The 26,948-nt window shown below is 47.0% G+C and overlaps 1 protein-coding gene across 1 annotated transcript in view; it reads right to left on the minus strand.

Moving 5' to 3' along the window:
* The window catches only part of MEGF6 (multiple EGF like domains 6), a 36,517-nt gene extending 9,569 nt beyond the window's left edge, over nt 1-26,948 (minus strand). The window contains exons 1-8 of the mRNA XM_044445321.1: nt 26,932-26,948; nt 25,549-25,683; nt 24,563-24,672; nt 18,701-18,823; nt 11,618-11,744; nt 5,874-5,992; nt 3,478-3,600; nt 1,575-1,712 (exon numbers count right to left, since the gene is read on the minus strand). Coding sequence (XP_044301256.1) covers nt 1,575-1,712; nt 3,478-3,600; nt 5,874-5,992; nt 11,618-11,744; nt 18,701-18,823; nt 24,563-24,672; nt 25,549-25,683; nt 26,932-26,948 — 892 coding nt within the window. The remainder of the gene's footprint in view (nt 1-1,574; nt 1,713-3,477; nt 3,601-5,873; nt 5,993-11,617; nt 11,745-18,700; nt 18,824-24,562; nt 24,673-25,548; nt 25,684-26,931) is intronic.

Below are 26,948 nucleotides of genomic sequence, written 5' to 3' on the forward strand. Positions count from 1 at the left end.
CTCGTTTTTCCAACCCTAACCCTACCCTGGTGCACTCCCCTCACACTAATACAGGGCAAAAATAACTTAGAAAAGTGGGCGATTCTATAAAAGCATTCCTTGAGAACCTTTTTCTGCACAGCTCATCCTTCCTGCCCATTCTAAACACATTCCAACCATCAAAATCATGCCAGGACACCTCGTTTTTCCAACCCTAACCGTACCCTGGTGCACTCCCCTAAGCTTAGTATAGGGCGAAACTTCCAGTGAAAAGAGGGCAATTTTGAAAAACCCTTTCTTGAGTAGGTTTTTCTTTACTGCTCTTCCTTTCTGCCCATTCGAAACACACTCCAACCATCAAAATCATGCCAGGGCACCTCGTTTTTCTAACCCGAACCCTTCCCTGGTGCACTCCCCTAACCCTAAAACAGGGCTAAACTTCCCGTGAAAAGAGGGCGATTTCTAAAAACCCTTCCTTGAGGAGCTTTTTCTGCTGAGCTCATCATTTCTGCCCTTTCTAAACATAATAAAACCTGAAAACTGCGTATTTAGTTTAGGAAAAACCCCTCATAGTCTGTCCAAGCAACACACACACACACACACACACACACTTGGCAGTGCACTGACCGGTCATGCAAATGTCGGACGAGTCGCGGCTAACGAGTTGCAGCTCATGACGTCATCTCTGGCGCCGCTACTCCTTTCCGAGCATGCGCATGGCCCCTGTGTGCGCTGTTACCCTGTGCTCAGGTGTTGGGGTGATGCTGGGGCGACTTGGCTCACGTGCCGACAGAGGTCTCTGCGTGCCCGCGGTGGCACGTGTCCCATAGTTGCCGCCACCCTCTCAGGCGGATGGGTGCAAGACCTCCTCCTGTCCAGCTCCTCAGCAACTTCCCAATGCAGGCTGACCACCCCAGGAAAGGTGGTAGCCCATGACCAGCAAGCCGTCCGCATCGGTAGCCACTGCCCCTTCCCTTGGCAGCAAATCTATCGTTTGACTATTTACAGTGTGCAGAAGCGCATCCTTTTTTCTGTCTGAAACCTGCCACCAGTCCTGGCCTGACCCTGAATTCCAACATTGTGAAAGAGGAAGGAGAGCATTTCCTTCTCCGCATCGTGCCTCCTTTTCAACCCCTCTCTCGTGTCTCCCCCTCCTTGCCGTTTTTCTAAGCTAAACAATCCCAGCTGTTGCACCTGCTCCTCATACAGAAGCCCTTCCAACTCCTTCAGCATTTGAGCTGCCCTGCTCTGCACATTTCCCAACTGAATAATGTCCTTTTTTCAGGTAAGGCAACCAGGACTGGACAAAATATTCCAAGCACCGTGTTTCACTTTCAATTCCGTTCACAATTACAGCCAACGTGGAATGCGCTTTTTCACAGCAGCTGCCCACTGCCCCCCCATTTTCATCAAGCTGCCCTCTGCCACCCCAAAATCCCATTCTTGTTCAGCCACTGCTGGCTTAAACCCCATCAACCTGTCCCCATACCTGCAAGAGACCCACTGCATTTATTTCCAAGTATAACTAAGCCTAGATCTAACCCAGTGGTCCTAGGATTGCCACACTTCAATTAGCAGCTCATTAATTTAATTACCAATGCATGTTTTCTTGTCTTTTTCCAGGTGATATCCGAAATTACAGCTGCAGACGGGGCCAGAGCTGGTGTGGTGGCAAAGGTGTGAGCAGCCGCCATTCTTGTTCTCACAGCTGTTCACAATTTCCATTTCTATCCCTAGAAAGACAAAAACACAAACCAATATGGAGTGTTTGTCTATGCAGTCATCTATGGACTAGAAACAAGCAACGTTTTACATTCATGCAGCATCTTAAAAGCAAGAATTTGCACACCTTTAAGATCCCAGTGTTCGTTTTATTTATTTATTTTATTTATTAAAACATTTTTTAATATATGTTTTATGTAAAAGAGCTGACAAGCGAAGTTTTAAATTCAGCTCTGCATTGCCCCCAATTACTGGTGATGTATGCATATATCTAATGGATTATACCTGTCCTGCTTTTTTTTAAAAAAAAAATCTCCAACAGGCTCACAACATATAATCTAGAAATAATATAATTCAAGTTAACAGAACACATGTTTTTGTAACTATGACCTGGAGAAAAGCAGAAGCCAGGGCTGCAATCCTATATGCATTTACCTACATGCATTTACCTGGGAGTAAGTTCCACTGAATGCCCAGGATTGCATTATTAATAGCTAAACTAACAGATGTCAGAGGTGGCATGCAGAAAATAGAGAAATTCAGCAACAGCTGTTAATTCTCTTAGTTATTTCATGAAACCGAGATATGACTTAGAAAGTGTGAAATATTCAAAGCCTTGTTGTGAGCATGTGTGCAAATGCTCAGATGAAGCCAGACCTTTCGTGGTTGGAAGAAAGAGTAAGATTTAGCGTGCTTATCACAAGAAGGCGGTTTCTTTGTTTGTTTTAAAGCTTTTCTATTCCACCCTTCACCATGTCTCAGCCTGCGGTTGCACACTGAGTATCACACGCGTGCAGAAGTTTGGAGATGTGCCATGAGGAGCCACTGCAATGCATCAAATCCGCCCGTATGTCAAAGGCAATACTTTGATGGGTGTACCCGGTTCACTTGGATGGCAACCCCTGATTCCCAGTGGGCAGAAGGAGCTACAAAGTTGAAGAACCAACCAAGGAGGTTTTTGCCCCTGCCCTCTTGAGCTTGCAGCTCCACCACCACCTCAGTGGTCATCTGCTGGTGGAGATGTGCTAATGGGTTTCCTATATCCTGGCCTCTCCTCCATTCTCTGGAGGTGGCTATGAGGAGGCAGCAGGAAGGGACGGGACTGGATTCTGGAGCTCTCCTTCCAACGTGCGAGAAGCAGCCTCTTCTTCAGGTGGCAGGACATCGAAAACTCCATGGCTGTTGGGATCCTCTCCAAGAACCATGGAATCGCACTTTTGTTTAGCTTATAGCTCCCCTTTCTACCTAAAAGCTGCTCAAGATGGCTGGGACTTCTGATATTCTGGAAGGCACCAGTCCGGGGAAGGCTGGTATAAACCCACTACCTAATTTTGGTATTATAACTAAAAGATGATATTGTATCTAATAGTGCTATCTAAAGAAAAAATGCAATGCTGCTTTCAATAATTGTATGTGCATCACTGAATTTTAAAAGCTCACCTCCCTCCATAACTAGGGCCTCAACCATTTGTGGATACAGCCAGGATGTAAATTAGACAGACAAATTCCATTTAAAGCAGCATACAAATCCAACAGGATGTCTATTTGATTAGAGCAAATTAGATGGAGCAGCAGATAAAGCAGAGCAACAGTCCCGACGCAGTGGTCAGATTAAAACCAGGCTGAGTCAGTAGCAAACTGTTTCCACCCCTTCCAGCATTCCCTGAAATGCGGCCCTGGCCACAGGAGGAACCACAACTTACCAGATGTGTGACTGATCTGAGCATCATTTCGCGTCCTTTTTCCAGCAAGAAATGAACCAGAAAGGGAACTTACGGTAGCACTGCTTGCCGTCTGCTCCTATCTCGTAGCCCGGGTTACACGTGCATTTAAAGGAGCCCTGGGTGTTAATGCAATCGTGCGCACACCTAGCACTTCCTGTTGCGCATTCATTGATATCTGGATCAGGGGATAAAATTGAAAGCGGAGTTAAGATACTGTATGTACCGCGTTTCCCCAAAAATAAGACCGGGTCTTGTATTAATTTTTGCTCCAAAAGACACATTAGGGCTTATGTTCAGGTGATGTCTTATTTTTTCTTACAAAAGCCGTAAGATTCTTGCCCCAAGAGGGTTTCTTGTACTCGATGGAACAGTTCTTGCATTTTGCATCCATGCTTTAAGTATGTCTGTTACGACACATGACGTTATTCATGCGTTCATGGTCATTCGGCAAGAAGTCTAGCGTTCATCTGTTTGCATGGGCGTTTACCTCTCACCCAAAGGTGTCCATTTGCGTATTTACAAATACTTAATTATAATGCATACTATCATTTATTTTAAGTATTAATGTCAATAATGTTATTTATTTATATTTAATTATGTGTTAACATTATTATTTAATAATTCAATACATTTATTGTGTGTTGCAAGGGACATACCGTGTTTCCCCGTCCGTCCGGCTGACAAACTTAACTGGGGCTTACTTTGGGGGTAGGGCTTATATTATGAGCATCCTGAAAAATCATGCTAGGGCTGATTTTCCAGTTAGGTCTTATTTTGAGGGAAACACGGTACCTATTATTTCACAGTGTTTCTACCCCATGCTTCCTCCAGGGAAGGGCCCCTTTTTATCTGTGTGGGTGATTCTGGCATAAGGACAGTATGGTGCAGTGGTTAGAATGCTAGACTGGGACTCAGGCAATCCGGGTTCTAGACCCTGTTCAGCTATGGAGCCACCGGGGCAACTTTGGGTCAGTCGTGGACTCTTCACCCAACCCACCTTTAAACAAAGAAACAGGTGGGGTATAAATCTAATAAATAAAATAATGAGGAAACAATGACCCCCTTTGCAGCTCGAAGGCCGGGCTGTCCATCTGGAAGGAACCACATTTTCTAGGCAGTGAGTTCTATAGGAATGTCAGCCAGGAATCTATCGTCTGGTTTCCCCATAAGATCGGCCCTGTTCAGGGTGTACACTCAATGCATGTTTAGCAGGTAGGTTCCAGGCCCTGTGTTGATCCATCTTCAGACACAAAGAGTTCTGTGCAGAGGGCAGGAAACTCTGCCAGGAAAGAGACCCGATGGCTTGTGGACAAGCCGCCTGTGTGGGTGGCTCCATTCAATTAATGCATGGAGCAGAAGAGGTGGAGTCTGATCCCAGAAACCTCACCTTCTTTATCATCTGGGTGACACCGTCTTTCCCCTTCCCATCATCTTCTTCCTATTATCAACAACTCTCACCGCACTTCCAACATCCTTATAAGTACAGGTCAGGTGATCATAAGTACAGGTCAGGGGACAAGTGGCTGGAGAGCAGCACTCGTGAAAGGGACCTCGGGGTGCTGGTTGACTGCAGGCTGAACATGCGTCAGCCGTGTGATGCGGTGGCCAAGAGGGCAAACACTACCCTTGGTTGCACAGCCAGAAGTGTGGCTTCTAGATCGAGAAAGCTGTTGCTACCGCTCTGCGCAACTCTGGTGCGCCTGCAACTGGAGTATTGTGCTCAGTTTTGGGCCCCTCGTTACAGGAAGGATATAGCCAGGTTGGAGTCAGTGCAGCGCAGGGCCACAAGGTTGGTGGCCAGTTTGCAGGGAAAGCTGTATGAGGCGAGACTGAGGGAACTGGGTCTCTTCAGCCTGGAGAAGAGGAGACTCAGAGGGAATCTGTTGGCAACATACAGGTATGTGAGGGGGTGCCACACGGAGGTGGGTAGAGACCTGTTATCCTTTGCAGAGGAAGGCAGGATGTGCTCTAACAGAGCAAAGCTCAGGGAGCCAAGGTTCCATTTGGATGCCAGGAAGCCCTTCCTGACAGTCAGGACCCCGAGGGTGTGGAATGGGGTTCCACAAGAGGTGGTTGAGGCCCCATCAGTGCGGGTGTTCAAGGATAGGCTGGACATGCACATGGTGAGCATGTCATGAGTGGAACCAGCTGGAGCCGGGGGTCAGACTAGATGGCCCGGGAGACCCCTTCTGACTCGCTCTGTTTCTGTGTTATGCTTCCCCCTCTTGTACCCATATTGTTTTATCTATGCATGTACAGTTGCTGCTGGAAGCATTTCAAAACATCTTCAGAACATCAGGCAGGACTCCATCTTAGAAAAAGAACCAAGATGTTTTTGCAAGTATCCTCCGCAAACGCCCTTTCCAGACCAAGGCGAACCAACTCCCAGCAGCATCCATGGAGCTCAGGATGGGACTTAAGGAGATGGGCTTGCAATACGCTGCCTGCCTTCGCATGCTTTCTTCGTACTGGCCAGCCTGTATCCAGGGTGACCACCACAGTGGGCCACCCGCTGGAGATTCTGGCATCTGTGCATGCAGCCGCCGTTCCCGTCAGCACATGGATTTCTCACCGGGAAGGCGCAAGGGGCAGCAAGCCACCTGGAAAGGGGGTTTGACTCCCTCGGACAAACAGTCTCAGGGGGCCCCCAGGCTCTCCTCAGGTGTTACTGCCACCTGCTCTCTAGACAGGGCACGATCCAGTTCCCAAAGGGAAGGAACGACGTGTGCCACAGGGAATGCTGGGCTGCCTCTCCCAACGTTTCCACTAATCCTCCACGCAGGAAGAGCCGAAGGATCGACAACAGCAACCAGGCCAGATCAACAACGGGATCGCGAATTTTTGAGTTTAGACAAGTGGGGACAACGGATTTCCACCACTGTAATGGTTAAGTGGTGTGTTTTTTAATTATACCTGCTTTTATGTTTGTGCCATGTCTCTACGTGTTTAAGTTATTATTTATTTAGTTGTTTATTTGATTTTTGGCTATTATTTACTTTATTTTTTGCTTTTGTTGGTTGACTCAGGTGCTGGACTGTTGAAATGTATCACTATGGAAACGTATTATGATTGTTTTATGTTATTATTTTATTGCATTTGTAATCTGCTCTTATTTTTAATCTTTTAGACCATTCTGAGGGTTAAATTGACTATAGAGGACAGTATATTAAAAGCTGTATAAATAAATAATGTTTTGGTTCAGCTACCACCATCAATGTTTCTCCTAAGCAAGGCTTCCCCTGAGCTATTAAATATTCTTGTTTATTATTTCTTTTTAATCTGTTTTTAATTTTTAAGTCTTTTTTTACCGCTCTGATGTTTTAAATACCTTTTATATTGTTATTGGCATGGTTTTAGTGCTTCATTTTGATGGCTTGGAAAAAGCCTTCTTGGAAGGCAACAATGAACTGTGAGATGTATAAATTCTTAAGTGTGCAGTCCTACAGAACGCAGTCCCTTAGAGCTTGTGATAATCCTCCATCCCCACTCCTCAAACCAGCTCACAACCCAACTTCTGAGCCCATCTAGCACAATTATTAATTTATTATTTTATTTATTTAAAACTTTTATATGCCATTCCTTATGCACAGCATCTCCGGATGACTTACAATCATTAAAATCAAATACACTAAAACAATCTCTAACAATAATAGTGAATAAAAATAAATTTAGTAACAAGCGACTGTACATTACAACACTAACTTGATTGCATCTTTCCATTGCTGACACCCAATGGAAAGCAAGTTTCTGTGCTAGGCTTTCTTCACTCGACCCACGGCACTGCCCTTTCTCGTCAAACCCTTTTTGCAACACCAAAAGGGGGGACACCAGAGGCTGCAGAGGGAAGCATCACATCTCAGAGATACACACCCACAGGGCCTTCCACAGCTTTGGAAGGACAACTCCAAGACCATACCATAACGGCTTAGGGCCTGGTTACCTGAAGGATCGGCTCCTTCCGTATGTGCCTGCCCGTCCCTTAAGATCTGGGGCAGAGGCCCTTCTCCAGGAGCCCTCCTTGAAGGAGATCAGGAGGGTGACTACCTGGAGAAGGGCCTTCTCTGCGGTGGCCCCCGATTGTGGAATACGCTCCCCAGAGAGCTGTGCCAGGAGCCGTTGCTTTATTCTTTTTGGTGCCAGGCTAGAACCTTTTTATTTTCCCAGTGTTTAAGACCTGACTGTTTTAATTGGGGTTTTATTATTAGTTGAATTTTTAGGATGCTGTGTTTTAATTTTTTAATTATTTTTTTTTTACATTTTGTATTGTTAAACCATCCCAAGACTTCGGTAATGGGACAGTCTAGAAAAGAGTTAAATAAACTTATTTAAACCTATGATCAGAGACTTGTTTAGTAAAGGATGCCAGATGCCACGGAGCAAATTTCTGGGCTTGTCTTTCTGAACACCCTTCGGACATCTTCTCTCCCTAGGAAATGTCTTTGAAGGTCCCGAAACTCAGCCGTGCGCAGAAAATACCCCCAGCATCTGAACCTTGCAAATTTTCCGACTGTATATGTCAACTGCAAAGTCCAAGTGCTCTGTTTGCACTCATCCCAGTGAGTGAGTACATTCCAGCGCAGGACAAGTAATTAGAAGCAGAACTCGTTCCCTGGCAGGCCAGAGAAGCGTATGTGCCCCATATGTAGCGATGAGGGGGTTTGGCAGCAGGCGCTCAGCGTGCCTGGTTGACGTCCCAGTTCTGGGAAGGCCTGGCTCCCAGTCCTCGCCTAAGACCAGGAGCTTAGCTTGATTGCATCTGACTACAGCTTAACTGGAAAACCGCTTTCTTTTTAAGTCCTGTTCAAGGGAAGGGGAGGGGAGGGGATTTCCATCCAGAAACGCTGTCCCCAGTATAGCATTTTTAAAAGCAACCAACACTCCTGCAAGTCTCCCTTTAATTATCACCCAGTTTCCTTCAGCAGGAAACACACCGAAGATTTGTAAGTTCAGCTCCAAGCAGCACTTTCAGTTGTCAAAAGCAGTGTAGAGAAGCTGGGCGCACACAGCAAAATCCAGGCTATATGGACATTCTTTGCTGAAACGAGCTTTGCGCGTCTCTCTTTCTCATAAACACAGTGAGCGGATTTGCAAAGCAAGGCAAACGGCCATGTATAAGTAGCTACCATGCAAACCGGAACTTTTCCTTTAGGGTGGTTGCTGGTGGGATACAAACCACACTGACAACCCACAGACTGTACGAGGCGCTGTCTGGGGGCTTCCTCTCGGCCCGGCTTGCTTTGCTGGACCCGGCCAAGTAGGAGAGGGAAAACCACAAAATGCTAGAGGGGCAAATCTCAGAGCTCCATCTCAGCTCTGTTTAAGACAAGCTTATGCATCTCATGACCATCCACAGATGCGATTTAGAGATGGAAGGAGATTATGAATTGCTACAGCAGCTACTGCTGGAGATTATGGGAGAAGAAGCTTTTGCCAATGGGAAAGATCTTCCAAACATATATCATGTCCCATCCTTCCAGTCCCAACATGAAATAACACAGTGACTCAAGAATTCTGTATTCTCAGAGAAATTCTCAGGCTAAAGAGACCAAGAATGTGGACGCAACTAAACAGATAAGAGGTAATGTAGTGACTGAAGCAAATGAAAGATGAAAAGAGGTGAGGAATTAATCATGGAGGGAGAACCTGAGAGTATATAATACCTAGAAATGGAATTGTCCCATCACGTTGGAAGGGACAAAGTACTCTGAATAGATAGGGTACCTATAGAACTTTTCCAAGCTGCAGAGAGCAAATCAGTCCAAATCCTAAAAGAAACATGCCAACAAATATGGGGGAAACGGCCTAGACTGGGAGCATTCAATCTACACACCAATCCCCAAGAAAGGAGAAAGAGAACTGCAACTAAAGGACCACTGTGCTTACTTTACCCGCAACCCAACTCGTGCTCAAGGTGTGCAGCAAAAATATTACTCTGTACTACACTGGCAAGAAGGTTTTTGTGGCAGCAGGCTTGCGGGTGTTCACTTGCTGATCCAGTGCACTGGATCTCTTGGAATCCATCACTGGATAAAGCACATTTAATTCCCGAGCCTGCACTTTTGCTTCAGAGCAAAGCCTTCAATAAAAAGCTACTTCCGCAAGAGCGTCTCCAGAACGTTGGCTTCCTCTAAACCCATCTTGACGTAGCTCCCTGCACAATCCAAGACAAGTCAAGCAAACCCTTCTTTGATCAACTTCCCATGCAAGGGAAGTTGATACGAGTTGGAAGTAACAACTGCAAAACCTGGCACTGGAAAAAACCAGGGTTAATTGTGTGGAAGCAAATTAGCTTCTCGAGAGGCAAGTACAGTTAGGGCCAAGGATCACTCAACGAACCCCACAGATTAAGTTTCCGGAGAGGGGCGGAAAGAAAAAGCATTTTTTGCTGTCACAGTGAGTGCTTTGAAATCCCCGGACAATAAGGCACAGTAAAAGTTGCCACATGCTGTTTGTGATACCAAATGCCCTCTTTCCTGGTCTGCATTCGAAACAGAAAACAGAGGTAACTGATGTGCTGCTTGCCAGCTCCTTTGACACGCTGCGATGCTGATGGTTGAAGACTTCTCCCAACAATACTGTAGCATGAATAAAAGTCTCTTTGGATTGCAACTTTCTCTTCATTGGACAGGAGTTTCTTGAAATGTAAAGATTTGTTTTCCTTTCACAAATGGGAAACCCCAGTGTGTCGATCTCAGACAGAACAAAGTTGGTTTCTTGTCTTTTTGCCCTCTTACCTCTCTTCCTGTCTGGAAACGATGTAAGGCAAAGAAAGAGAGTTTTCGGCTGAGAAATATACATCCCTGTGGAATCCATGAATCTAGTCAGGGAAGCAATACCTCTGCTGTGAAATTACAACTTCAGATGTAACATAAGAGGGGAGCATTCTATTCCAAAAGTATTTAAAAGGAAGGAAAAACCCAGGCAAGAGTTCTTGTTCTCCCTGCATTTGTTGCTCATAGGTTTGATAAGTTGCCTGGAATGTGGATTCTCCTTCCAGTCCCGAGCGAACAGGGCTTTCTCGAGCAAAGCGCTAAAGGAGCCAGGAAAAGCCATCCATCTCTCCTGGAGCAAACTCAAGCCGTGAGCGCTGATGGCTCTGTACGTTCAACGAGACCTCACGAAGGATAGGAAGACCTCAGGGGATCCTTGAGGTTTGCAGAAACAATAATTGTGAAAAGCTAAATAGGAAAAGAGAGAAAGAGAGAGGCACACTCTACAGAATAGCCTAAGGTGGACGGAGCTTCCATATAGCCTGAAGTGCCTGATCCTGCCTGATCTTGGAAGCTAAGCATGGTTGGGCCTGGCTGAAATTTGGATGGGTGATTTCAAATGTTGGAATCCACTCAGAGAGCTTTGGCTGCAGAGGGTATAGAAATGCAACGGAATAACAAATAAATAACACAGATGTTACCTATGAGTTGGAGAACAAGGAAAGGTGAAAGCAAAACGCAAAGGACTCGCTGGCAAGAACCCAGAACAGAAACATTGGTTCTTAGGATGGGTATAGGCACCCAGATGCCCTGGATTACAACCCCCATCAGAAAAGAAGCTGTAATGGAAGAGGTTCACCATGGACTTGGGAGGCAACAGCCCCCAACCCAATGGGACTCAGCCTTGACTACACATGCATATTCCTTTCGGTGCCAGGCTAAAACCCTTTTATTTTCCCATTATTTTAAGGCTTGAATATGTCTTAATTTTATTAAGTTTCATTTTACTGGAATTATTCAGATGCTGTGCTTCATTTCATTTTATTCTGTTTTTATCGTAAGACCATCCCGAGACTTTAGTAGTTGGGACAGTATATAAAAGCTTCAAATGAATAAATATAAATAAATAAGACACGGTGCTGTTCAACAAAGCGGGAGTTCTCAAGAGACCAAATGCAAAACAGTTGCGGATTGAATCATTAAGCAAACCTAGCCAGAAAAGGCAACCCAGGAAATTGTGCAGCATTTCCTGGGCTGACTCCATAAAACGAGCCAGATCCTGTCACCCAGCGCTGCATTTAGAAACAGAGCGAGTCAGAAGGGGCCTCCCGGGCCATCTAGTCTGACCCCCAGCTCTAACCAGCTCCGCACACGACATGCCCACCATGTGCACGTCCAGCCTATCCTTGAACATTTCCAGCATGCATTGTGTTCGATGCTGCAAAGACTCAGAGGAGCTGAGCTGCAGCTGCAGCGCAAGACTTACCCAAACAGGTCCGGCCGTCTGTGTGCAGGCGAAAGTTCAGCTTGCATTCGCAGTGGTACGAGCCCAGAGTGTCTACACACTTGTCCTGGCAGCCCCCGTTGTGAATCTCGCACTCGTCGACATCTGGAAAGGATGCAAGGGGGAGGGCATCGAATTAGCGAAATTCGGCATTTTCCGCAGGCTACATCCTCACCAGCGGAAGCATCACCACTTCTGATCGTCCCCTTGCGGGAAGCAGAGGGAGCGTTTCCACACAACCAACACTTCCCTGCAGCATTAGCAAAATCACATGTGACCTCCCAGATTCCTTAAACTTTTCGACATGTCAGATAGCATTATTATTTCTTCCGGCGCCAGGCATAACCCTTTTAATTTTCCCACTACTTTAATCTTCAATAGGTTTTAATGTGAGTTTTAAGGAAATCAACTCTGACTGTTCTTTAGAAGGTCAGGTACTGAAGCTGAAGTTCAGATACTTTGGCCACCAAATGAGCAGGAAGGACTCGCTGGAGGAGACCCTGATGCTGGGAACAATCAAAGGCAAAAGGAGGAGGGGACGGCAGAGGATGGGGTGGCTGGATGGGGTCACTGGGGCGGTGGGTGTGGGGTTGGGGGGACTCCAGGGGACAAAGAAGAAGGTCTTTGTGACAGCCTTTGAGACACTTATAGAGGAGAGGGATAAATATCCTGCATCCACTGGTCAGGTTCACACAATCCTCAAACACACCACAGTTAGGCTCCACACGATAACTACCTTTATGGTGCACAGGTTGATGTGCAACCCAAACCTGGCAAGGTGCACAGTGATAGCAACTTCCAGACCACCCCAGGACCCCACAACAAGCCCTGGGAACTGGGCTGGTGCTGGGCAAACTGAGTCCCCAAGTCCCCACGTCCCGATTTCACCAACCATTGATCCTGACCAACCATGGTTAGCTCCAACCTCCCAAGCACCATTGGCCAACCCAACTGCAGCTTCACTGTGGTTTGGAGGCATGGAACTTGCTTCCGCTTCTCCTGTGGATGCCACAGCAAACCATGGTCAACCTAAACCGGAAAGTGGAGCAGGGAAAGAGGAAAGTGTGGGAGGACTAAAAGGGGAGGCTTCCAGGAACCAGAACAGAAGCCTCACCTAAAATCTAGATGGAATTCCCCAAGCCTGCAAGGTCCAGGAGCTCCGGAAAGGAAAGGAAAGGAAAGGACAACAGCATTCTAAGCTTCATGCTCCAGCGAGATTCCATCATCCCCAAGAAGCCACCGGGCTCCTCCAGATGTGGTCCGGTTATAAACGTCCTTGGGACAGACTGCCAACAATTAAGCTTTGTCTGCTAGGGCTATTCACTTTCTTACAATTATCTAAGCCCTGCTTGTGGATGAGCGCATGACCTCTTCATCCATTTACTGCTCACGAGTTGTGGGGGAAATGAGTCAAGTCCCAGTTCACTGGAGAATGGGAAACAGATTTCTGAGCTATCCACGCATTATTCCAACACAAACCTGGGCGCATTTCTTCGCTTGTGACTGCAGATCACCGACACGCAGCCTAAGAGCCTGCACTCTCACCCTGCAGCTGTCTACGCTTCCTAGCAGCAGACCTCAGCCACACGGGGTAGCCGTGGAAAAGCTGCCGTGTGGGATGAACTGTCACAAAGTGAATGTATGAATATTGTTTAAAAGGACATCAGCAGCCCTGCTATTCTGCCAGCTCAATGCACTTGAACTGCTTCCTCTCGTTTGGTTTCATTTGAACGGTCAAATACAACCATCTCTTGGATCCATTCCAGTTGCAAAGCCATTTGCTTTGGGAAGAAAGGATGCTAAGCACATTTCCTACTTCTGAGAAACAATCCAAGTTTTCTGTCAGTCGGTCAGTCAGTCAGTCTTGCTTCCTTACTTCCTCCCTTCCTTCCTTCCTTCCTTCCAGCAACAATTCTAAATTTGTTTGCTTCTTATGTCTACAATTCACAAGCATCAGTCTGCAACGCAATCTCTAGCTTGGATGAAAAATACCATCTCTTACACTCACATTGAGCTGCAGGCGTCCACTTTCAGAGTATTTCCTCCAGTTATGGCTTTAGAGGAGACAACTCCACTGCTGAGGAATTTTAGCTGCACGCTAAGCTTTCAAAATTCTATCAACACAGTGATAAACTCAGCAGAGCAGAATGGATTTTGGCACACTTGAAATTTGCCATTCAAGCTTTCGGATGTGAAACTTCATCTCGAACCAGGAAATCAAGAGCAGGACAGGGTGGAACTTTCTGACTCAATGACTTTTTGTTCAAGGACAGGCTGGACACGCACATGGTGGGCATGTCGTGAGTGGAGCCGGCTGGAGCCGGGGGTCAGACTAGATGGCCCGGGAGACCCCTTCTGACTCGCGCTGTTTCTGTGTTTCTATGACTGTTTGGGCAGGGCTGCAGGTCATCCACTAAATGCAGTCCAAACTGAAACAGCATTAAGAACATAAGAAAGGCCATAATGGATCAGGCCAGGGGTCCATTGAGTCCAAAACTCTGTCCGCACGCTGGCCAACTAGATGCTCACAGGCAACCCAGAGCAGGTTGAAACACACTCAAACACTACCTGTCAGATACAAAACAGCCATGGGATGCCAACTAGTTAGTAAGTACAGGATTGAGAGAGTGTCCACACAGCAGTAGACAAAACTAAACTGCAGGGAAGAATTTGGAAGCAAATTCGTATAAGAAGCAAGGGGGTGCTCAAAGCAGTATGCTCAGCCTCTGAGACCTTGCTCCAATGCCACTTCCAAGGAAGGGCTGTGTGGTCGCTCAGAGGAGGAGAACCTTCTCCATGGGAGCCCCCAAATTATGGAATGATCACCCCTCTCAGCTCAATTTCCACCAACGTTATCTTTTCGGCACCAGGTTAAGACCACCCCCTTTGCCAAGGCATCTGCCAAATACCCGTTTGCCTATTCCTCTTGCCGAAGCTCGCCATTTGGTATTCAGGTATCAGCTCACAGGCCACTAGAGGGCGCAAAAACGGTCAGGCAACTTTGCTGGACGCGGCTGCTGGAATGGTTCTTTCTGCCGCGACTCGTTCTCTCTAGTTCTGCCATGACTAAGCTTACTCAGGAGGGGCAAGAGAGACCCCCACCAAAGTCAAATGGCCTATTGCTGTTCTTCACAGAGCAGCTGGTTCCAGTGGAGCCACGGATGCAGAGAATGAGACCCTTCCCATTTTGCTTGCAACCATGGTTTCAGCCGGAGACCCTTAGGACTTCCACTGGGCCCACGGGTTCTGTGCCAATTCTGTGCCACACTGGCCCTGTAGCCCTGCTCATCCAGGAGGGTAGAACCTGTCCGTCCCCCCCTTAAATGGTGCATCCATCTTTCCACCAAAGAACTCAGAGCAGCCGAGGCGAGGCTTCATCTCACAGCTCCGCACTGGCCACGCCTGCCCAAATCCATCGCTCACTTGTTCTCAGCCTGCCAACTTGATTGCACGCACAGAATGCCATCAACACTACCTACTTCAGGAGAAAGGACCAGCCGGCAGGTGTTTGAGAAGGAAGTGCTCCTCTGCACAGCATCTGGGGAATAAAACATGGCATCCTGGAGTTTTTGCTTTTGATTTGGACAACGGGCTCCAGCATCCCAGAACTGTCACTAAACTAAACCGAAACAATCCAAGAAAAAATCGGGTTTTGTGTGACTCATGAAGCTGCCTCCTACCAGGCCTTACTCTCTGGTCCAGTTAGCCCAGTATCAGCTGTTCCGACTTAGGAAGGCTCCCAGGGAGAAAGTACACCAGCCCCTGCATATACTGGGGGCTGAACCCAGCATGCAAACACTGTACTCCACCACGAAGCTCACCTTATTGGCAATACTACAGGTCAAACACGCACCACTTTGGCAGAGCCAGGATCAAACAACCCAAATCTTTGAGGAGGAGCCCAAAGTGGAGTGAGCAAGCTGCTCTGAGGAAGCGGGGGGTGGACATGATCTGAACCCCTCTTCCCTTCCATTCTCTGAAGCTGCTGTTTTTTCTGGGCTGGAAAATGTACAAGTGCAGTGTAGAAAAACTGCACAAAATGTACAGAAACTTGTATTTCACCCACCACCACGAAAAGCATCTGCCCCAATGAACACTGAATCCTTCCAAGTCCAGCTGTTTAAAAAGTTTTAAAACTTAGGTGAACCTAAGTCTGGATCAAAGGCGTGGATCAGTTTGGGGTGACGGCTTATACAAGGGTCAAGCGTAATGCTAAACAAAGAGTTTGCCAGTCTTGATTGTGTAAGAGCTACTCACAACTGGGACTGACAAAGCGTGGATTGGATGGTTCATCTCTCCCTGAAACCTTTAATCATCCATCCCTCAAGAAACCTTAAAATCAAGAAACCTTTAATCATTCAACAGGAAAAGCTCTGTCCAGGGAAGACCGAAGAAATTAAAAATGGCTTAGCTTCATTCCGATATGGACAAGCCGGTTTATGTCTCATTCCCTGATTGTGGAAGACAGGAAATATTCCCACCATCCCCATAATAAAATACACTCTAGTGACAAGAACACAACACATCTGACTATGTACATTCTTAACCCTCCAGTCCAAAGAGTCATTTCTGCTCCTGGGTTGCTTTTAATGTATATTCACAAACTTTAAGGTTACACATACACAATTCATGTCACACATAATTTTATCCAGGAGAGACGTTTCTGCTGGGTGTGTGTGTGTGTGTGTGTGTGTGTGTGTGTGTGTGTGAAGAACCTTTCATGGACCAATAGAGATGTGATGCATTTTGCAAATGCTTGATCCTGGTTACAGAAATAAAACCCACTGAGAATCCCCTTTCAATGCAGCGTCTACACTGCAACAGCATTCCACTGAAATGCAAACTGTATACCAGGAAAAAGCAACTCCAAAGGCTGTTGGACTGCAATTCCCATTATGCCTCTTCATTGGCTATGCTGCATAAGGCTAATGGGTCTTGCAATCCAACAAAATACGGAGTTCATGGACTGCATCCATACAGCAGTCCAACAACTTGTTACAGTGGGAAAGTCTGTGCATTGTTGTGCCATGTTTTTTTAAACGTTGATAATGTGAATTGTGCATGCATATAGAATTCTGCCTTTGTAGCACAATTGTGTGCCCCACACACTCACTCAGACTTTCTAAAACCTCGTTAAAGCAGCAAACACTCCTAAAAACCAGGCTTCTGCTCTCCCAGTTGCTACAAACTGGGCACTTGCTGGCTACATTCATGGCAAAAGAAGGACCAGAAACAACCGGGCTTCAGCAGGAAGGAAATGTTGCTGTTTGGGATCGAGACCACTATACCTGCCTTCCTTAAACTCTCGGGTTTCTCTGAAAACCAACTCTGCATTTCCATACACATTGAAACCTGGGGAAAGCGCGTGTCGTTCATAAAAAGCCGGAGATAGGGCCACACATGACAGAGAGAAACCAGACTCTCCCACCTTCCCATCCAAACTCTGTGTATTCTCTTTGCTCAACACTGGAAAAGTGAAGAAGCACCAACTGACAAATGATTCTAAAAAAGATCTTGGACTGTGCAGAAATGGATAGATTGACTTTATCACTGAAGGAGAAAGAAGATACTGACTTCTATCAAACTTGGGACTCTTTTTATTATTGGCTAGAGAAACGGGACTTCGCATAGATTTAAATATGCTTTTAAGTTATCATAAATAGAAGGAAAAGATCTGGGGGCTGACCTAGCAGGCCTGATGTTTTTGATGATTGTTGTTTTTAGTTTTTCTTTGTTTTTAGGATTATAATTTCAAATAAAACTTATGACCAAAAAAAAAAACTCCATGTATTCTGTTTCGTCCAGCAGTTTCCCCTCTTGGGCAGCTCAACCCACTTTCAAAATTATAACTGGATTGGAGGCCTGGAAGGTTTCCCAAGTTTTGAGGCTATTTCAATGGCAGAGGTTACTTTGTTTTGGTTTTTTTCTTTTAAATCTAATTCCTCAGTTCCTCAGGTACTTTTACCTTGACTGAGGCAAAACTGATGAACTTAAACCAATAATACCAGCTGACCGCCACTTCTTCCCAAAACGCACCTGCCCTTGCAGTCACATGGCTTCATTTCGATTAACCTTTTGGCTACTGATCTTCACCTGCCACAGGTTGTTCTACCTCTCAGGGTTCTCAATTGAGCAGGGACTGGACTAGAAGGCCTTTTAGGGTCCCCCAGTTTGAGGGTTCGCTGCTGTATCACCTCATGATTGTGAACACATACCGGCCTCCTCTTTGCCGTTGCTATTACAGGTCATCAAGTCATCTCTGGCTTACAATGACCCAATGAAGGAAAGCCCTCCAAAAGACCTCCTGTCCACCCCCGCCCCTGTCAACAGCCTTCTGTTGCACCCAATCAAAAAACCTGCATTTTTGCAAGTTAAGGATTTGGTTCCCAAAAGCCTAAAATTTAAAAAAATCCATTTGCTTCCTATATGGATACAGCATTTATTTCTCGTTTCTGAAGGATAAGGATGACATTTTCTAAACTAAGCGGCTTGGGACCAGGATGCCTAGAGGAACATCTCCTTCCTTATACACCCTCATGCCCCTTAGGATCTGCAGGAGAGGCCCTGCTCCAGGAACCCTCCTTGAAGGAGGTAAAGAGGATGTCTACTCAGAGTAGGGCCTTCTCTGCGGTGGCGCCCAGATTGTGGAATGCGCTCCCCAGAGAGGCTCACCTGGTGCCAAGCTTATACTCTTTTCAGCACCAGGTCAAAACCCTTTTATTTAAGTGCTATTTTAAAAGTTAATAGTTTTAATGATTCCAGTCACTTTTGCTTTTTCTATTTTGATTTAATTGATTGATTTGATGTCACTGTTTTAATCACTAGATGTTTTAAATTGTTTTTAAATTGCTGTAAGCCATCCTGAGATATTTATATAAAAGACGGCATACAAAAGCTTTTAATAAATAATAAAAAAATAGTAAACTCCAGCACTCTTACTATTGGTATGCAAAATCTTTTTTTTTTTTTCATTTAAATTCCTCAATCTTTGCCAGCCATAAAACTGCGGTGAACTGGAGATGCGTACTAGAGCATCAGCCAAAGGACAGGCATTGGATTACCTTGACAGGATTTCCCATCATCCTTCAACTTCGACCCTTCAGGACACTTGCAGTAAAAACTTCCAAAGGTGTTACAGCACTGGGACTCACAGCCGGCATTTCCAAATTCACATTCGTTCACATCTGTGAGTGCAGAAAAATGTTTAAAAGTGTGAGGGTTTCTGAGTGCAGTGCGGCTATCTATCATTAGCCTTCCATCTGCTTTCTGAGCTGCTTAAAACTTTGGGGGGCCCAGTCTGTTTCGACACGTCACAACAAATTCCATCACAAGCACTCAGAAAACTGTTTTTCCCAGCCTTGCAAAACAACGCTGTTAATATCCAATTTGAGCTGGTTAACGTCCTTCACAAACCTCTTTTAACTGGTCCTTGTGCTGCTAACCAATTCTCTCTCTGTCTCTTATGCAGACAAACACACACAATGAACAACCCTTAATGCTTACCACAAAAAAATGCTTCTCTGCAAACCTTTAGAACTATTCAGAGAGCTGTAAAGTATTCCAATGTTATTCCAGCCACATAACCTGGTCCCGAGATATATTTGTTTAGGGAGTGTAGGAAAAGGAGCACTCTATGGGAGACACCACGCTCTTGGAGGCGGAAGGAGAGGAAGAAAATGCAGAAACACAGTATTTGGGTGTGTGTTCTTAAACAAGCTTTGCAATGTTTAAAAATCCAACCGATGCTTTGGGAGTTCACGAAGAGCATCAGACAGCATATGTTATATCCAGACTGGGCAGCTCAGACTGCAAAGATCCTTTTTTCTTTCTGCAGCTGAGGAATGAAATATATGTGGGCACAAAGCAATGCAACCTACTGGTCATTTTAAAGCTGCTTTAAGTCCAATAGGCAGTTTCCCTGAGGACATGCACATGGTAGGCATGTCCTGAGCGGAGCCGGCTGGAGCCGGGAGTCAGACTAGATGGCCCAAGAGGCCCCTTCTGACTCGCTCTAGAATCATAGAAGAGTTGGAAGGGGCCATGAAGGCCATCAAGTCCAACCCCCTGCTGTAGCAGGACACCAAGTCAAACCATCCCAGTCAGGTGGCTGTCCAGGTTCTCCCTGAATGTCTCTGGTGTGGGAGAGCCCCCACCTCTCCAGGCAGCTGGTTCCACTGCTGTATTGCTCCGACAGTGAGGAAGCTTTTCCTGATGCCCAGCCTGAATCTGGGTTGCCGTCACTTGAATTATTTTGAGTCCTACATTCTGGCATTAGTAAGAAAAGATCTTGGCCTTCCTCTTTGTGACAGCCTTGGAGGTACTTACAGAGGGATCTCATGTCCCCCCTCAGCCTTCTCCTCTCTAGGCTGAACATGCCCAGTTCCCTCAGTCTCTCCTCATGGGCAGTGTTTCCAAACCCTGGATCGTTTCTGTTGCCCTCTGCTGGACCCTTTCTAACTTACCTGCATCTTTCTCAAACCTTGGTGCCCAGCACTGGACACAGTGTTCCAGGTGAGGTCTGACCAGTGAGGAGTAGAGAGGAACTATGTTTCTGTGTTTCCTACGCTCTTTCCCAGTCCATGTCTCTGGCCTGAAGTTGGTCTTCTCTCACAAAACCATAGATTCCAAGGGTTCTTCCTTAGCCGGTTCCAAGAAAAAAGGGGTCCGTGTCCAATGTAGGACGAATGGGAGGGTCAGGTAGGAAGGTCAGCATGAGGGACTGAGGGGCAGACGCCTAATTAAAGCCCGACAAATCCATGGCGTGGAACATCATTGGAGGGAGCCACCTTTCTGCTATTAGTTCTGCACGTGATAATTATAACGCTGGATGGACAGGAACTGGGCGACCAAAGAGCAGGGAGAAGCAGTGGCAGCTTGGACAAGAGCTTGGGAGGAAGCGCACCAGGCAGGGTGTGGGAGGGACCAAGAAGGCGCCAACACCTCCCTGGTTGCGGATCGTGGCCAAACCATTGATAAATACTAGGGTGGTGGTTTTCCACCTCTGCTCTGTGGACTGGCACTGATCCGCAGATTTCCTGCTGGTCCATGGGGGCAGGGGACACATCCAGCTCCCCATGGGCCAGCTCAGGGGCTGGCTGAGCTCCACCACCTCTTCCTCGGTTGCCATCGTGTCAGCGGCAGGTGTGCCGCCAGGGGGACCAGGGAGGTGAGACGGCTCCGTGGGAGCCACGCCACACCAATTTCAGCATTTTGGTCTTTGGTCGGCATTTTTTGTTGCTCGGTTTCTGGTTTTGGAGCATTTCCATTTTGTTGGTATTGTCTTTGGAAACTAATGCACAGAATACTGTATTCTGTGGGTGGTGCTTTTGTTTCTGCCTCAGTGGTCCCCAAGGTGGCTTTCCTGCTTTCACCTGTCCCGAGCTTTGGAAAGGCTGAAAACCACTGTGCTAGGGAATTCTCAGCTCAGGTGTCCTGGAGTTCTGAAGGCAAGGCGGAAATAGTTAAACAGGTATAGATTTTCCAGCTGCATAAGTCCATGCAGCCCCATGAGGCTGCTGCAAAGGATGGCATATAAATGTTTTAATTAAAGTAAAATTAATTAAAGTTTCCATATTCCTCTTTTAGAAAATGTGTAGATGAATGTGGAAACAGGGCTGTGTGGACATATGAGGGAATACATATACAAAACAATACGAATCAGAAAGAACTTCTCGGTCCTTCTCTACTCATGAATTAGGCTAAATACAGGAAGATGAGATTAAATATTGAGACGGCAGGAGGTTGGGAAAGTGGGAAGCATCTTCAAATGTTTTCCTTGCTGTTGTTCACAACAATGATACATAATAAAAGTGGTAGTTGGAAGTAGAAATTAGGCTGGATCAGATTATTTCTTCCAGATTCAATCGACCTGCAGGAAATCTTTTAGGTATAGGAAGCAGTCAAGACCGCAAGACCCTTTCTTGAGGCCTGACGTGGTACAGTCCACTCAGGATTCTACCACATCCATTGGCTGCACATGTCAGCCCAGCTTTTGCCAGGCCTGGCGAAAAGAAAGATGGCCATCCCTTAGAGCGGAGGCGGCACACAGATGAATTTTCAGCAAATTTGAAGTAAATGACTCACCATACTGGCAACAGGATCCCTGGAAACCCGAAGGGCAGGAGCAGATCTGCGATGAATCTCCTACAGATTTGCCTCCGTTGAAACACACCCCAGAACTGCAGGCAGCTAAAAAGAAGGGCAAAAGGGCCAAACCATCGCACAAGACTGAGACGCACCAGCCAGAGGCCTGCAAAATCTGGTGGGGAAACAGAAGGGAAGCTCATTCTTTACAAAACTGCCCTCTGGGTCTTTTCGTGGATAAACCAGGGCTGGCACCCACAGAGGTTCTACCAACCACTGGAGAGCTTTCCTCCAGCAAAGGGTGGTCAACGTCACTTTGACTTCCTACATACTACAGCCATCAAGAAATGCACAGCTTGGGAGCGCCCCTCGACCCGGAGCTGTCCCTGGAATCCCAAGTGGTGTCGGTGGCGAGCAGCGCGGTCCTTCAGCTTCGGCTGATCCATCAACTGTGCCCCTATCTGGATGGGCAGGGCCTGGCAGCGGTGACCCAGGCCCTGGTAAGTTCCTGACTGGACTACTGCAATGCGCTCTACATGGGGCTGCCCTTGAAGACAGTCTGGATACTTCAATTGGTTCAGAACAGAGCTGCCAGGTTGTTAACAGGGACTGGCAGGTATGAACACATAACGCCAGTCCTTTACCACCTACACTGGCTTCCAGTTGAAGTCCGGGCCCAGTTAAAGGTGCTGGTGATGACAGCAGCTTAGGGCCTGGTTACCTGAAGGAGCGTCTCCTTCCATACGTGCCTGCCCGCCCCTTAAGATCCGGGGCAGAGGCCCTACTCCAGGAGCCCTCCCTGAAGGAGATTATGAAGGGCCTTCTCTGTGGTGAAGAAGGGCCTTCTCTGTGGTGGCGCCCCGATTGTGGAATTCTCTCCCTAGAGAGGTGTGTCTGGCAAATGAAATATGTGTAACAGCAAGGAGCCATGCATAAAAACACGGCAGGTTGCTGGAAGCTAGAGGTGTGTGTGTCAGGCTTCCACAGATAAACAAAGTTCCAGCAGAATGAGGTCAAAGCCAAGGGAAACAAGCCAAGATTGACCCGAACAGCCCCCTGAGGTTTAACTACTGAGCTCTGAGAACAACCTGCTGCAAAGGCAGAGAAGATGCAAGCAGGAAGGAGATCCTCTGTAGGATCAACAGCAACCCAGGGAAGAACGGAAGACGTTGAGGGCCCTATGGAGGTCACTGGTCCAGGAGGCCGTGAGGGAAAGGACCGCAATGCGGGGAACAGAAGGGCCCCAGACCTGCAAAGCTGCCAAGATAAAGCAATGCTTGGCAGATTGGCGATGAACCTGGTGGCGAGGGCAGGAGTCAAGAAGCGCTCCATGGCCACGCACGGCGTCCCAAGCGAAGCTCTGCTGGATCCAGGTTGGAACCCGCAGCAAAGGCTTCCAGCGAGCCAAGGAGGACGTGATTCATCTGTTCGGTTCTGCTCTCTCAGCCTGAGGGTTTAGTCCTTCCCCTGAACACCGCGAGAAGCGGCCGCAGATCCAAGCTTCGCAGATCATGGGCCAGTAACACCAAGCAGCCAAGGATATGCGAGCAGCAGGAAAAGCCCCCTTGTGGATCCATAATTCACGACGTGTCTCATGACAAGAGATGGTGGGCATGTCATGAGCGGAGTCAGCTGGAGCCGGGGGTCAGACTAGATGGCCCAGGAGACCCCTTCTGACTCGCTCTGTCTCTCTGTTTCATTTCTCAGGGAAGCATCAATTTTGCCACTGTTTTACTCATTTTACCATGCTGAAACTACCCCCATCGATTTTAAAGGGGGAACCTGGGTGACTTCCATGTTTTCTATTTCATCAAGATGAAATCTTCAAGTATTTTACTTATGTATTTATTTAATTTTTATCCTGCCCATTAACCAGGACGGGCTGTCTGGATAGTCCAATGCTGATATAATGGATCGAATTTGCCAAATTTCAGAGGGATGAAAACAAAGGTGTGTTTAAATATGGCAGGTAAAAAGCAGAACAGGCTAAGTGCCATTTTAAAAATGGAGGGCACCTGGGTTAAACGAGAGCAGATCAAACCAACCATGTGCGTATTTTGACCTCGTTTGTTTCAACATTTGTTTCAAGTTAAGACACAAAGAGAAGGGGCCCTTTCTGCGCCTCCCTCCAATTCTCTCTTTATAATTACATTTTATATCTATATTAGCTGCTTAAGCAGGTCCCAAGATATACCTTGTCCTAGTTATTGGAGTGTTTGTATGTGTTCTAAATCTGGTTTTGAATTTTGTATGGCGACATTCTTACGGTGTTTTATACTGTGGTGCATTTTATACTGCATTGTTAATGTGTTGTTTTATTCAACTTCAACGCTTTGGCTCTTGGGTGGTGAATAAGTGGAATGAACAAATAAAAAACTGCATTATAAAACACATTTTACAGTCCACATTTTACAAGACTAGTCAATATTTCAGCATATGTCACTCGGTATAATGAATGTTTCTATTTGATGATTTTTCATAAAATACTTTTTTGTTACCATTAAATGGAATTCTATTATACCCATACCTCTTCTCTTTAAATCTTACAATGGCTTCATCTGCCTTATACCTTCACTGTTTTATGACGACTTTGGGTCAGTCCCTGACTCTCAATCTAACCTACCTCACAGGGTTGTTGTTTGAGAAGAAGATTGTGGAGGGCAGAAAACTTCTGTTAGCTGCTTTGAGTCCCTTGAAGGAAAAACGGGTTATGGGTATAACATATTCAAATATTTCCCAGGCATGCCCCCAGGGTGTGTCTGAATCCTTAAAGAAAACTATTGCACAAACACACGCGCTGATGAATGCAGACCTTCTCCAATGCACAAGCACCTACTTACAATAAAAGCAGCCGGTGTCCTCTCCGCGCTGAGCCCACCCTGGGCAGCATGCGTGCACCGTCTGGTACCGCAAGCGGTTGACCTGCCTGCGCTCCACACGGTAGACCGTCCTGAAAGAGAACCCGGGAACCAGCCGGTCAGCTCACGCCGAGCAGCCACTGGAAGAGGGCTTGCAGGCGGACCTCAGAGGCAAAGCCTTAAACTGGGCATGCAAGGAGAGGCTGTGGGCAGGAACCTGCAGCAGAGTATTTCCAACTGGGACTTTCCTGCTGGGGGAGCCAGACTGCCCCCCCCCCCCCGAAGACTTCACTCCATTTCCCTTCATTCCGGTTTCCCATCCCCTTCCTATTCAGCCGGCATTCTTGGCCCACGTCTCACGGCATCCTTGGCCCATGTCTCATGCATGCTGAGTTCTCACTTTAAATATTGCTAAAGAAGAAACTGAGACAGAGAAAGGAATGAGAAAGAGGCGATAAAAGGCCCACATTCTGAGCTTAATGCAAGTCTCCAGCTCAGACCTTGGCTGCATGTCTTCAGCCCATTCAGGACTAAGTTTGGGGGGCTTCGTTACTACTTTTTATCCCCCCCGCCCAGCTTCCACAAGCAAGCAAACCACCTTGCACAGTGTGTCTGTGTGCCTGGGAGTGCGAGAGAGAGAAAGCTTGAAAGTTCTCGCAAATTAACCCTTTTCGAAAATGGCGCCCTCCAGATGATCCGCCCTTCGGCTGCCACCTGCCCCAGCAAGCACAGCCAACAGCCAGGAATACAGGGAGGATGCTGGGCAGGGGAGGGCTGGCCTCGTCGGGGGCAGCAGAAGCATTACGGGGAAACAGCCCGGTATTTTGGCCCCATCCCCTTTGCCTTCAGCTCCACCCACCCCCGGAAGTGGCCCGAGATGGAAATTGGCCTTGGGGACCCTCACCTTGCCGAGTTTCCAAGTCGAAGCCACTGAATAAGCCAGAAAGAGACAGAGCAAGCGCACAAACCTCCACGTGTAGCTCAGGCACCACGGCTGCCTCCCACAGCTGGGCTTCCACACTCTGACCAGGCGGGTGGAGGCGTGGATGCAGGGGTGCTGCTGGCTGACCACCAAGAGCTCGCGATGCGCACAAACGTTCGGCCTGGTTGAGGGGGAAACGCAAGGAAGACAGGCGGGTATGTTTTCTTCCAGTGAAGCCGTAATAATCGCAGAGGCGCTGCTCTGGGTAAGCGAGAGCATCTTGGCACGCTCGTTTCAAAGCCCTTCAGACACAGGCGTATAACCCTCAACGCCCAGCTTAGGACAGCGGTTTAGTTTGCTTCCAGTGAAAGTGCTGCGCTTGTCAAAATAAAGCCTTCTATAAAACCAATAACATTATAAGCTGATGCAACGTGAGTGGAATAACTCGAATGGCTATTCTACATCCGGAGGTGAACATTCACCTTCCTTTCTGCAGGAAACCACCACAAGGTCATCCATATGAGAGCCAGTGTGGTGTAGTGGTTAAAAGCATGGGACTGGGACTCAGGCGATCTGGGTTCTAGTCCCCGCTCGACCATGGAGCCAACTGGGTGACTTTGGGCCAGTCACAGACTCTCAGCCCAACCTACCTCACAGGGTGGTTGTTGTGGGGATAAGATGGAGGAGGAGAGATGATGTAAGCTGCCTTGAGCCCTTTGTAGGAAAAAGGCAGGATATAAATAGCAATATAAATAAATAAATAAAATATGTAGTAGCTCGTATCTCACAGTTGTTTTAAGTGTCAGAAAAGCTGTGGCGACAGCCCTGAAAGAGCTGAGAGTGGTGGCTTCTGCCAGCCGCTGCCAACTGCTCCTTGGGTACTTTTCGGGCAGCGGACCATGGATGATCACCCATCAGCCACTGGGTACAGATGAAAAGACTTCCGGCATCCTCGCCAAGTGGCTTGCCCATAGATGTAGTTCACCCATCATGGGTTATGTTGCCCAAGTATGGATGTCATGAGAACGCATCATGGCTGAAACAACTCCAAGGGTTGTCAACTGGCTTATAATCCCAATTTAAGCCAGTATGACAAATTCCTGAGGGTTTGTACAAGAGGCTGCCCACAGTGGGCTCTCCTATTTTTAAGAAGCCAGTCAATTTTCTGTCCTCTGATAAGCTTTGTCTTCTCTGAGTTTGTTCTAACTGATCTGCATCATTCTTAAAGTGTGGTCTTCAGAAACAGATGGCCAAAATCAAGGTAAGTTCTGACCGACAGAGCTGAGAGAGCTATGAATTATCATGTTGCAGGAGTCATACTTCTAATTAATGCAACCTAAAATTATCCAGATGTTTTCGAGTCTTCAGTTCCCAGAGACCCCCACCAACATAGCCAATGGTCAGAAAAGTCAGGAGTTGAAGTACAAACCATTTGGAGATCTCCAT

This window comes from Varanus komodoensis, unplaced genomic scaffold (assembly GCF_004798865.1).
Source record: "Varanus komodoensis strain SLA01 unplaced genomic scaffold, ASM479886v1 scaffold48, whole genome shotgun sequence".
Taxonomy (NCBI): Eukaryota; Metazoa; Chordata; class Lepidosauria; order Squamata; family Varanidae; genus Varanus; species Varanus komodoensis.